We start from the raw sequence: 13,586 nt of genomic DNA on the forward strand, positions 1-13,586 counted from the left end.
TTTTTTATAACAGTTCCAAAGCTGTTAGTACCAATTTTCATTAAAAAAATGCTGTACACATTTTATAACCTCTGATTTTGAATTTAAAAACTTGTAAACAGCTATTTACAATACAGTACAAGTTATAAATTAGATGTCCAACACTCTTTGGGTGGTGAAGACTCTCCAAAGTCAGTTAAAACATCTCTGTTACTCCACAGCAAAAAAAAAAAAAAAATCAAATATTAGAAATATCCATTGGTTTCCTCTCTCTCATATGCAAGTCAATTTTTCCTTTTAATTGAATTTGTACTTCCAAATTTTCATCCTCCCTGTGATGCCTTTTCCCTCTCAAACAGATGTATATGCCCATCCCTGTTACGAGAGTGATAGAACCCAAGCTTATTACAGACAGAGCTACTAAGGTGGGCATACAAGACACAGGCTCAACTTTCCTGTGAGTCGGTTCTATTGAGATTTGTGGTTCTTTCTCCTCTATGTTAATTTCTGGTTCCTTTCTTAAAAGACTCTCGATGTAGCTCTCATTACTGACAGTGTCATTGACAAATAGGTTCACCATGACCGTGGAATGGAGAGGTTCGGGATAACCGTGATCACTCACTTTCACCAGTAAACGATGGAGCCCATAATCTGTCTGCAGCAATGCCTCTTCCAAAGTAATGTTGCCAGTTTTAGGGTCAATCCTAAATGACTCAGGCCTAGGACCTCTTCTCCCTATGATGCTGTAAGCTATGACAGCATTCATGCCTGTGTCTTTGTCAATTGCATAGACCTCTGTAACTGGGGAGCCAGGGAGAGTAGAAGGTAAAACCAACAGGTAAGACATGTTAGATTGAGGAAATAAAACAAGAGGTGGGTTGTCATTGATATCTAGAAGGAGAATTGTGATTTTTGTGGTAGAGGAGAGGGGAGGCTCACCTCCATCAACAGCTTCAACCCACAAAGTATAGGAGCTTTGCTGCTCTCTGTCCAAAGAGACTTTGGCTCTCAGCATGCCCTTTCCTGTGTCTATGACAAAAATATCACTCTGGTTCACCACGGAGAGGGCAACCCATCCATTTTGCCCAGCATCGGCATCTGTTACACTAATTATTCCAATTTCACCATATCCTGGAAAGTTTTCTGGCACAAAGAAGCTGAAGTCCTTGTTGATGAACCTAGGACTGTTGTCATTTTTATCCAACACTGTGATAGCCACGGTGGCTACTGATTCTTTGGGTGGCTTCCCAGAGTCAACAGCTCTGACTGTGTACTTGTACTTTTCTTTCTCTTCTCGATCCAGCTGAGTAGAAACTGTCAGAACTCCTGTGACACTGTCTAAGGAAAAGTATGATGGAGCATCAGGTCCCAGAAAATATGAAACTTGTCCCCTCTCTCCACTGTCAGCATCTGTAGCATCTAGCTTAGTCAAAAAGGCATTAGGTGAGTTGTTTTCTTCAATGGTTAGTTCCACCAAGGGTTGAAGGAAAATAGGAGCATTATCATTGTCATCTAAAAGTTGCACTTTAATCATTTTTTTGACATGAAATCCCTCAGAGTTCCAGGCTACCACAGCTATTTCATAGAACTGCTGTAGCTCATAATCCATAGGTTTTGTGGTTTCTAGCAGATATTCATTACTGTATGGTTTGTAGGGTGATAACCTAAATGGTCCTTCACCATCCAAGTAGCAGTTAACCTTGTATTTACCTTCTGGATCTCTTATGGTGAAAAATGCAATTGGAGTTTTAACAGGTTCCAGTTCTTTCAGGTAAACAATACCATCTATCTCATTCGCTATATAACGAGGGACAATTTCAGGTGGTCTGAAAATGACTTTGATAATGGTCACCAGGGCAGTTATCATAGCAGGAATGCAGCCCGGCCCATTAGCAAGAATGGTGAGCTTGTGTGTTTGCAGAACACTTCCCCCAATCTTACTGAAAAGTTTAATGACTCCAGTGTTTTCATCCAGATGGAATAAATCCTTGGATACTTGTGGAACTTTCTGGCTGTAAGAGTAGGTGACCTGAGCATTGTTTCCCAAGTCTCTGTCCACAGCCTGGACAGCTGCAATCGGTGTGCCGACTGTAGCATTCCCATACACAGTGGCATTGATTTGTGAGTCTGTGAAGAGAGGGCAATTGTCATTAATGTCACTTATGCCAATGGTGAGGGTGGCACTGCCCAACAGTGGTGGAGACCCACCATCCTCAGCTATGATGATGCTCACATACTGGTCCTGGGTCTCCCTGTCCAACAGTCCCATGACAATTAGGTAGGGTGTTCGCTCCCCATTCTCATTCTCCTCCACGTCCAGGGTGAACATACGATGGTAGTCCAGCAAGCGGTAGGTCTGAACTCCGTTAGTGCCTGTATCTCGGTCCATGGCAGGATGCTCTATGGCCAGCCGGGTGTTTACAGGTGCATTTTCTGGGACCCAAACCGATATTTCGGAAACAGGGAACTGTGGGGCATTGTCATTGATGTCCCGGATAGCGATTTTCACCTTCACAAACCTAAAGTATTCCTGAGGCAGGACCAGTACATCCAGAAGCAAAAGACAAGAGTCAGCGGAAGGCGAAGAGGAGATGGAAATGCTGCTCCGCCAGGCAGCCCCTCCACCTCCTTCAAGACACAGGGCCTCCCTGTCGATCTCCTGGGCAGAAGTGTGCAGCTCCCCGGAGCGATTGTCTAGGATCACGTACTGACCACTCAGTCCCTGGGAGGCCAGGCTGAAGGAGAGAGGAGGGTTCCGCTCGGCGCCGTTGTGCTCCGGGGTCCTGCCTCCCTGCTCCTTGCACCAGCCGCAGGTCCTCGGCCAGGCTGCCGATGAGCACCCCCGCAGGCAGTCCCTCGTTCAGGCTGTACAGAAGCTCCGTGGCCCGGCTGTAACTCGCCAGGCAGTTGAAGGGTCCCACGAAGAGGAAAAACAGAAGCAGATGCTGAACGTGGGGGGTGGAGAGAAGGCTTATTACACACACGCGGAAAACACAGAGCTTGGAGCCAGAACCATTGCCCTGGGATCATTCTGGCTCCATCCCCATTCCCAAAGGCAAACGCTCCAGTCAGAACGGGGTGAAAAGGAAACTTGCTATAAAGGAGAGATCTATGGGGCAACAGTGTCTCCAAAACTTAATTTTTTTCTTTACTTTCTACATCTCCCCCCCACCCCTGCCCCTGCCCGGCTCCCCATCACCACCTCGCTCAGTTAATATTCGGAATCCCAAACCATAACTCATCCCTGGAAGTACATGTCGGAGTGGAGAGGACTGCGCAACGCGACAGAGAGACCACCAGGGTAGGTCATGGGGAGGGAGGGGGCTGGTAGTGGAGAGGACCGAGAGGTGAGCACTTTATTTTCCATTGAAATGTTTCTACCACTAAGATCCCCGAAATGCGAAATGTGTTGCATCCCTTGCTATGGGACCGATAACAACAACAACAACAACAACAACAATAATAATAATATAGTAACTCTACCCCCTCGGACTCCCTACCCCACCAAATAAACGCTTTAGGTCGGAAGAATTGATTTTCATTTTAGTACGTATCTAAACTCAAATCGAAAGGATCTGTATTTCCACCCCCTAACAAGCTCTCACTAATCCCCCTCCCTTAGGGAAAGAAAAGTAAATGTGGGAAATGATTATGCAAAAACAATTTGTCAATTGCAGTAGACAGTCACAGCCAGATGCTGGCCACAGGAAACAATCTACGAACCCCTTTATCTCAAAGCCAATTGAGCACACTCCAGCCTCCTCCACCTCATCTGCCTACATTTCTGCTTCAGAAACTTCTCACGACCCAGGGACTTGCCTATTCCTTGCTAAAATGTAGACACATTATCCCAAACTCCCGTTCCCTCCACCCAACCTTCCTGGGAAGTTTGAATTAAGGTAAAAGATTTGAGAAACCATAAAGGAGTGGGAACTGCCCCACAGTACTGTAACTTGTCGGGGCCGCGAGGCTCGTGGACCCCTACCCTTACCGGTAGGTTTCTGTGGTTGGTACTGCTCCTGGAACGACTTAGACGCCCCATATCCAGGCGCGGGTGCCAGGTCGCCGGGCGCCAGCTCATTGGCAGGGCCCGCGAGCTGCGCGCATCCCCTCGGCCGCGCATTCCCTTGGAGGCTGCAGTCGGCGCGCTCCTGACGGGGAGGCGGCAGAAGACACTCCCTCTCTGTGCATGCAAATGGCTAGGGAACTTCAGCCAATAGTCACTGGCTCGTCAGTTAAGGACAGCAGCTCAAGGGGGGGCGGGGGGCAGAAAGATGAGGGGGTACCGAGGCACGGTCATGGTTTCCCGTCCTGGACCTGGGTTAAGTCCAGACCCCGCCTGAGGAGCCAGAGCGGGGACTTGCCTCTGAAGACGGCGACTAGGCGCCACCCGGTCGGACTCCGGGGCACTTGTCCACCGTCCTCCCTCCTCGCAGCACGAGTCAGGACCCAAGTTCACAGGTTGCGAGCGTGAGAGGGAGAATTAGACTAAATTAATAAGCTTGCATTTATATCTGATTAGAGAGAGAGGAAGTCGGCACTACGGAGCAATCACAGGCGCGATCCCCAGAAGCCTGCTTTGCCACCAGTTCTTCCGAGAGACTTGGATCCAGCAGTGTTTGCACAGAGAAAGAAAATCCACTTTCTCTGCAGAGAGAAGGAACTTCAAACTCTTAGTAAGGCGGTCTGAAGCAGAGACGCAAATATATGAAATCGGTGAAGGTTTCGACGTGCTTTAATTTTGAAGCTTCGCAGTTGGCGGTGACAAAGCTTCTGCCAATTTCCTAGTTGTAGGCGCAAGTGTCTCTGGGTGTCTGCCTTGTGGTCTTTTGAGACAACCGCGGCTTCTGGCTAAGGTAAAGAGCCAAGAGGGAGAGTGGCAACAATTGCTTGGTAACAGAAGTGGTTCTGCCTGCAAGCAATTTTACCAGATTTCTCTAAGGGATGTATTTTTCTTTTTTTGGAGGGCACTCACTGAAGCCTAGGTTCAAAAAAAAAAAAAGGTTACATTTCAAGTTATTACTTTTTTTTTTTTTTTCTTAGAATTTTTACTGGGAAAGGAATTCTGAAGGAGTGTGGTTGAGAATGCTTGGCTATCCCCTCTGGCTCTGACACTAAATAACCGTATGACAAGTTTCCTCATTTATAAAGTCGGCTGGTAAGAAGCTCCAGTGCATTAAGTCCGTGAAACACTTTTTGATCTGCAGGGTGCGATGTAAGTAGTGGCAAAGACCATTTGCCTTTCCCTGAGTAGACATTTCTCTTCATCCCTAGGTTTCCATATATCCTGTGGGCTGCCCTGAGCATAAAACCCTCCCAGCTGAGTAACTAATGACCGAACCTGGAATAGAAAAGTCCTCCTCCTGGGTTAGAGAAAGATCTGACATCTTGTGTTTTCCATAGGATCCACTTCAAATTTCTTCTTCTACTGTATGCTAAATAGAATATAAATTGCTTAGCAGAGCTAATTTTTTGCTTCTGACCCTTCCTATTTTCTCCTCATCCCGACTAATCCTAGAGAGTCCTAAATAATTGATAACACACTACATTAAAACACCTGGTGTGTGTAACAACTTCTTATTGCACAAATGGGGCTGTACATGGAGTTCGCAAACAAAACTTTCTGTAATACATATCTGGCTTATAAAATCAGCTGCTTTAAGTTCTTTGGAGTGAAACTGGAATGCTGATGAAGTAAACACACAGGAACATATACATGTACGTGTAAGGCCATCACACAGCTGATAAACAAAACACAGTCAGGCAAGTATGCTTTGCCTCTCCTTGCTTCTTCAGCTGCTCATTCTACCCTACAGTTGAACTTTTACCACATAATTGGTAAATAATTATACTTTGGGGTCTGTAGTTGAAACATATCTGACTCCAAAAATCAGTAGAAAGCTGCTTCTGAAATGTGTTTAGTTTATGTCTTCACACGATATCCACAGCTTCTGAAAGTTTGAGGCACATGGCCAGAATTAGGCAATCCATCCATGGTCAGGATACATACAGGCTAGACCCACAATCTGAATTAATTCTACATTTATACAGAGAGCAACAGAAGTAGAATCTATATCCCCTTACAGTTCATGCCCTCTCCAACAGGTTAAGATCACTCACCTATTTTGATGAAAATATAGGGATTTCTTTCTTTAGTTTATCCTTTGTTTACAAGGACACTACATTCAGCAATAGTTTTCTGTAGTGTTTCTAAAAAGCATGACCATATAAACTATAATGTAAGTTGAAACACCTAAATTAAACATTCTGGAGATAATGTTTGGGACAACAATAATAACCTACTTTGCTCTAAGTTACTGTGGTTATTGCAAAGTGCCTGCATGGAAATTTGTCATCAAGGCCAGCACAATTTGGGGGAATAACTTACATGACACATTCCAAACTGTTAACTGAGCTGCTTGTTATTATCTTTCCTCTTTGAAGATCTAAGTAGAGATTTCAACTGTAATTGGGCTTAAAAAAAAAAAAAAAGACCAAATTCCCTTCTTTCTTCCCTTGTATCTTCTTACTGTGCACCATGAAAGTGTTCACAAACTCCTGTTCCTTATGACGCCAGCTTTGTGACCTGCCATCTGGTGTTACATATTTCTTTCTAAAGATGACTTAGAGAGCTTCTATGCTATTAGTCCCTTGAAAATGATACTTATAATGAACTTCTCAGATGTCTCAATTGCTCTGGGCCTGCTTCCCAGGTGTTCTGTAAAAATCAATCTAGAAGAATAGCTAGATTATAAGCCTCCCAAGCTTATTTTTTCTATAGACAAGGAAAACAACGTGATACAATAGATGGCACTGAGCTGAGCCAAGGGATTAGGATGCCCTTCTCTAGGTGGTTGCGACGTCACAGTGTGACTTTAGACAAGTCAGCAGACCTTTCTGTTTCAATTTCTTATAAAAATACCCATACACACTACATACACATATAGGAGGGAAATGGCTTACCTAATATATGTCTGTGACAGACACTGCATAATGATACACAGGTTAATTTGATCCTTATTTACTGTGCTATATCACTGAAGGTTAATAATTTTCATTTACTGCAAGGCTTCTCTCCTTGTAGTTTTATCTCTTTATTTGCTGTGAGCATGCATCTATCAAACTTTGTACATTTAGCAAACATATCTTAAAACTTTTAAAAGTTTGCAGTACTGTGTTTTCCAGGTATTTTTTATTGTATTTTTCAAGTAACTGTGATTGTACCATTTAGAGTATTTTAATAACAGTATTCTATCCACAACATTTCATGCGATTTAATATATGCACAGATATTTAAACTTATTCTGAACCATACATAGTTCTATAATTGTTCTGATTAATTCAAGATTATAAATAAATACAAATTAAGCATATGAACTTATTTTAAGATTATTTTATGCAAATCAAATCTACAATGGGGTACCACCTCACACCAGTCAGAATGGCCATCATTAAAATGTCTACAAATAACAAATGCTAAAGACGATGTGGAGAAAAGGGAACCCTCTCACAATGTTGGTGGGAATGTAAATTGGTACAACCACTATGGAGAACTGCATGGAGGTTCCTCAAAAACCAAAAATTGAGTTGCCATATGATCCAGCAATCCTACTTCTGGGCATATATCCCTAGAAAACCATAATTTGAAGACACATACACCCTTATATTCATAGCAGCACTATTGACAGTAGAAACAACCTAAATGTCTATTGACAATTGAATGGATGAAGAAGATGTGGTATATATACATATATAATATATATATATGTGTATATATATATATATATATATATAAAATGAAATATTAGTCATAAAAAAGAATGAAATAATGCAATTTGCAGTACATGGATGGACATAGAGATTATCATACTAAGTGAAGTAAGTCAGAAAGAGAAAGACAAATGCCATATGATATCACTTATATGTGGAATCTAAAATGTGACAGAAATGAACTTATCTACCAAAAAGAAACAGACTCACAGACATAGAGAACAGACTTGTGGTTTCCAAGGGGTAGGGAGTTCAGGGGAGAGTAGGATTGAGTGTTTGGGACTAGCAGATGCAAACTATTATATAGAAAATGGATAAACAACAAGGTCCTATTGTATAGCACAGGGAACTATATTCAATATCCTGTAATAAACCATAAAGGAAAAGAATATGACAAAGCATATACATATGTATGTATAACTGAATGACTGTGCTGTACACCAGAAACTAACACATTATAAATAATTTTATACCTCAATAAAAAAGAAACAAAAAGATTATTTTATTTTTTGCTTGTTAATGTATGAAATTAGCAGTCCCTCTAGGTGTCTTAAAATATGTGTGTGTGTATATATTATGTTTATATTATATATGCATGCATATATGTAAGTATAAATAGTACAATATATAGGACATATAATATCATATAAATATAATATATAATAATTATAGATATATAATTAAACACACATTTATATATAATACAAATATTTTAAATACTATATTGTTTTATAAATATATAATTTATAAATATATATATTTTTTAAAAATTGTATATATATTTCTTTCTGATTCAATAATCAAGGTTGAGGGATGATTATATTTGTAAAACCAATATAATATTTGAGAAATAATAAAACATTTATTGAGTTTCAGATATGTTCTGAACATACTACTGGGGCTTTTACGTATTTATTTACTTTAACCTCATAACAAACGGTTTTATAATATAGGTATTATTATATCAATTTTTACAGGCATAAATTACATGTTTGTCAGTGTCTGCGGTGACTGGACTTGAATATGAGGCCTCCAAAGCACATGATCTTTCTACTCTGGTACACTCTTCTCACCTAAATAGTGGATCTAGGGCCTCTATACATTTAAACTCACTTCAAGTCAACAAACATTTATCACTCACCAACATAAGAAAAACACTATTGTAGGTATAGGTTGGCTATATGAGGCCTTTTTGAAAAAATTGGTCAATTACTGTTTCCTAAACACATACATACACACAGACACAAACTTCTCTGTGTTTGGCTAGCTTAGATCTTCTCACAACTTGTAGACTTAAAATATATTATGAATGTATATTTATGTGTATGTGTATACTTGAAAGTATTGCAAGGGTCTGAGTAATTTTATGGATCACCTAGTTAGCCCTCATTTTACATATTAGTTGAGAGCAAGAGAGATGGCTAATGTGAATCCTCAAAATACTCCTATTTCTTTCTTTTTTCCTTTTTCTTTTTTTTCCTATTTCTTAATATAGTAGATTTTGCCCTCAGGATTATCTCCATATTAGAGGATAACTTAGCAAAACAGCATATATTTTTTTACTGTCTATTATTTCCCAAAACCTTGCTATTAAATATTGCCATAAGTACCAGTTACTTTATTTCATATTATTTTATTAATTTTGAAAATTTATGAATATTTTTAAGAACCAGTACTAATTTGGATAAATTATTGTTCAAGTATATCAGACAAACTTCAAAAAATCCTATTGCATTTTTCCTACACAACTCAGAAAATAATTATATGACTAAAAGAAAACCAGCACATTGGTTCTTTTGCTAAAAAAGCCGGATAGTTAAGAAAATAAATATGCATTTACATTACTTGTATGAAAAAGGGTGCAAATAAGCTAATTTACTACAATATAAATTTGTATTCTAAAACATTTACCACTGTACTGTGCAACTTATAAATGAGACTTTTATTAAGCATTGGTCTATTCTGACTAGTACTTTCCTTTTTGTTTTAGAAAACTTTGTGTAAATAGATTTCACATATCTCCTCTTTCTCCCTGTATTCCAAGAGGAAGGAATATAATAGGGTTGAACTGTCCTTTTATTTTTCAGAACTGAATTAGCACAATTTTAACCGGGCTAAGTATAGCTGGGTGAAGTCATCAGAAAATGCCAGACCTAATTTTAGCTCACATTTTCAACTTTCTATCCTAATCCTCAAAATAAATTTTAAAAGTCATTTTTGACTCATTTAAATTTCACATTATTCCTTCTCACTTCTGGTAGAGGTGATAATGAGCAGTGAAACCATCAAAAGAAAGGTAGTAGGATTGAGGAGAAGATGAAATGAAAGGCGTGGAAAATCCAAAAAGTGGATCAGCAGTCAGTGAATAATGAACAGTTAACCAAATGTAGTTTATTGATTATATATATATATATGCCTTGCTCCCTGGAGTCAGTCCCTGAGAGACTTGAAAGAAGGGAGAGTGAGCTTTGCAGAGAATAAAGCAATTGCAACCTTCTAAATTAGCATAGAAATTAGGTCAGGGACAAAACAAACCCATTGAAGGAGAGAAATCATTTGAAATTTCATTTTAGGGCACTGAGCCTATGTCCGGTATCCTTCAGATACCTATTCTTCACTCTCACAGTGTTACACTGGGAAAAGTTTAATGAAAACTTGTGCTCCTGTGATGTTTTTACATAGATCAACAGATCTTTTGCCTGGCTTTATAAAATCTCTTTTTATATGATTCTTTGAATTTAAGGTGGGATTGTTAAAAAAAAACTGCATGACTGTTCAGATCTCGGCATGCACTGAATTAGTGCTGTAGGGTCAATGAAATTCTTTGTTAATGATGTAAAAAGTCAACATTTTCATAGGAGTATACCTATGATCACTAGCTTCTTCTGGGTATCTTTTCGGGAAGAGGGTATAAGTTGCTGACCTCAAATTCATTTACTGCTAACAGCTACCAATCATTGAGCACCTAACTTTTGCCAGGTGCATGGTGAGCATTATCTCTAATCTTTGCAAGGAGATTAATTAACCTGATTATTAACCTGCAAGTTAATAATCCCATTTTTAAGATGAGGAATTTGAGATTCTCAGAGGGTGGTAGGTTGCTTGAGGTCACACAGCCAGGAATTGGGCCAAGTTAGGATTACACAAGGAAAATTTGGGTGGTTTATTTTAATTTGGTGAATCTTTTCTCTGTGTATTGGGGTTAATCTAATGTTCACTGAGGTAAGCACATATGCCGAGTGTTGAATATGTGAGTGTTATAAACAATGGGCAGAATCTGGCAGCAACAGAATCATTCCCAAAATACCAAACTTGAATAATTGAAAAGTTGAATAATTATGAACTTCAATAAAAATGTACATAAGTCATATTTATTAAGAAAAATATTTTTTTCTTTCCTTATTTAGATTATCAAGAAAAGAAAGTGGATTTTGTAAATAAATTTTCATTAATGGTTTGGAATTATATGGTAATAAAACATTTATTTAGTGAAAGTAGTGTGCTTCTTGAGAAAAAAGTTATAAATATCTTAAAAGATCACCAATTCTTTTTTTTTTTTTAAAGATATTTTTTATTTCATACTCTTTCACTAATGCTCTTTGGAGATAAATCATTTCATTTATATGGGCCTTAGTTTTCACAACTATAATAGTTGGAAGCTTGACTAGATGATCTGTATGTAGTCTTCCAATTCTAAAATGTTCCACTAATTTGGATTCCTACAATAATTGCCCTTGCAATACATGCATGCTGCCAACAAGTAGCAGTAGAGACTACTAGTTCCTTTTTTATACCTAGTAGGGAGTGCATTTTGACATCAAACTTATCTGTCAATATTACAACCTGTTAGTATAACTATAAAATAACAAAGTAATCTGGTATTATTTCCTGTAAAGCAGAAGCTTTACACTGTGTCTGTGAATCGTATCAGAATCAACTGTAGGTTTTTTTTTTTATCCAGATTAATTTTATTTATGCCTTTGCTTTTATTTTTTTATTTTAATTTTATACCTTTATTGGAGTATAATTGCTTTACAATGGTGCGTTAGTTTCTACTTTATAACAAAGTGAATCAGTTATACATATACATATGTTCCCATATCTCTTCCCTCCTGCGTCTCCCTCCCTCCCACCCTCCCTATCCCATCCCACTACGTGGTCACAAAGCACCGAGCAGATCTCCCTGTGCTATGTGGCTACTTCCCACTAGCTATCTATTTTACGTTTGGTAGTGGTTATATGTCCATGCCACTCTCTCACTTTGTCACAGCTTATCCTTCCCCCTCCCCATATCCTCAAGTCCATTCTCTAGTAGGTCTGTGTCTTTATTCCTGTCTTACCCCTAGGTTCTTCATGACATTTTTTTCCCTTAAATTCCATACATATGTAATTCCATATATATGTAAATTCCAAATATATATATATAAATTCCATATAAGACAGTATTTGTCTTTCTCTTTCTGACTTACTTCACACTGTATGACAGACTCTAGGTCCATCCACCTCATTACAAATAGCTCAATTTCATTTATTATTATGGCTGAGTAATATTCCATTGTCTATATGTGCCACATCTTCTTTATCTATTCATCCCATGATGGACACTTAGGTTGTTTCTATATTCTCACTATTGTAAATAGAGCTGCAATGAACATTTTGGTACATGACTCTTTTTGGATTATGGTTTTCTCAGGGTATATGCCCAGTAGTGGGATTGCTGGGTCATATGGTAGTTCTATTTGTAGATTTTTAAGGAACCTCCATACTGTTCTCCATAGTGGCTGTATCAATTCACATTCACACCAGCAGTGCAAGAGTGTTCCCTTTTCTCCACACCCTCTCCAGCATTTATGGTTTCTAGATTTTTTGATGTTGGCCATTCTGACTGGTGTGAGATGATATCTCGTAGTTTTGATTTGCATTTCTCTAATGATTAATGATGTTGAGCATTCTTTCATGTGTTTGTTGGCACTCTGTATATCTTCTTTGGAGAAATGTCTATTTAGGTCTTCTGCCCATTTTTGGATTGGGTTGTTTGTTTTTTTTGTCATTGAGCTGCATGAGCTGCTTGTAAATTTTGGAGATTAATCCTTTGTCAGTTGCTTCATTTGCAAATATTTTCTCCCATTCTGAGGGTTGTCTTTTGGTCTTGTTTATGGTTTCCTTTGCTGTGCAAAAGCTTTGAAGTTTCATTAGGTCCCATTTGTTTATTTTTGTTTTTATTTCCATTTCTCTAGGCGGTTGGTCAAAAAGGATCTTGCTGTGATTTATGTCATAGAGTGTTCTGCCTATGTTTTCCTCTAAGAGTTTGATTGTTTCTGGCTTTACATTTCGGTCTTTAATCCATTTTGAGCTTATTTTTGTGTATGGTGTTAGGGAGTGATCTAATCTCATACTTTCACATGTAGCTGTCCAGTTTTCCCAGCACCACGTATTGAAGAGGCTGTCCTTTCTCCACTGTACATTCCTGCCTCCTTTATCAAAGATAAGGTGACCATATGTGTGTGGGTTTACCTCTGGGCTTTCTATTTTGTTCCATTGATCTATATTTCTGTTTTTGTGCCAGTACCATACTATCTTGATTGCTGTAGCTTTGGTGTATGATCCTTTTAATGTGCTGTTGGATTCTGTTTGCTAGTATTTTGTTGAGGATTTTTGCATCTATGTTCATCAGTGATATTGGCCTGTAGTTTTCTTTCTTTGTGACATCCTTGTCTGGTTTTGGTATCAAGGTGATGGTGGCCTCATAGAAGGAATTTGGGAGTGTTCCTCCCTCTGCTATATTTTGAAAGAGTTCGAGAAGGATGGGTGTTAGCTCTTCTCTAAACGTTTGATAG

At 38.9% G+C, this 13,586-nt stretch overlaps 1 protein-coding gene across 1 annotated transcript; it reads right to left on the bottom strand.

Annotated features, from left to right (window-relative positions):
- Positions 1 to 217: 217 nt before the first annotated feature.
- PCDH20 (protocadherin 20) lies at positions 218 to 4,102 on the bottom strand. Its single transcript, XM_065896222.1, is given in 3 exon segments — positions 218 to 2,759; positions 2,761 to 2,924; positions 3,971 to 4,102. Coding segments are annotated over 3 exon segments (2,838 nt in total).
- Between the last annotated feature and the right edge of the window lie 9,484 nt (positions 4,103 to 13,586).

Source organism: Phocoena phocoena, chromosome 18 (assembly GCF_963924675.1).
Source record: "Phocoena phocoena chromosome 18, mPhoPho1.1, whole genome shotgun sequence".
NCBI lineage: Eukaryota > Metazoa > Chordata > Mammalia > Artiodactyla > Phocoenidae > Phocoena > Phocoena phocoena.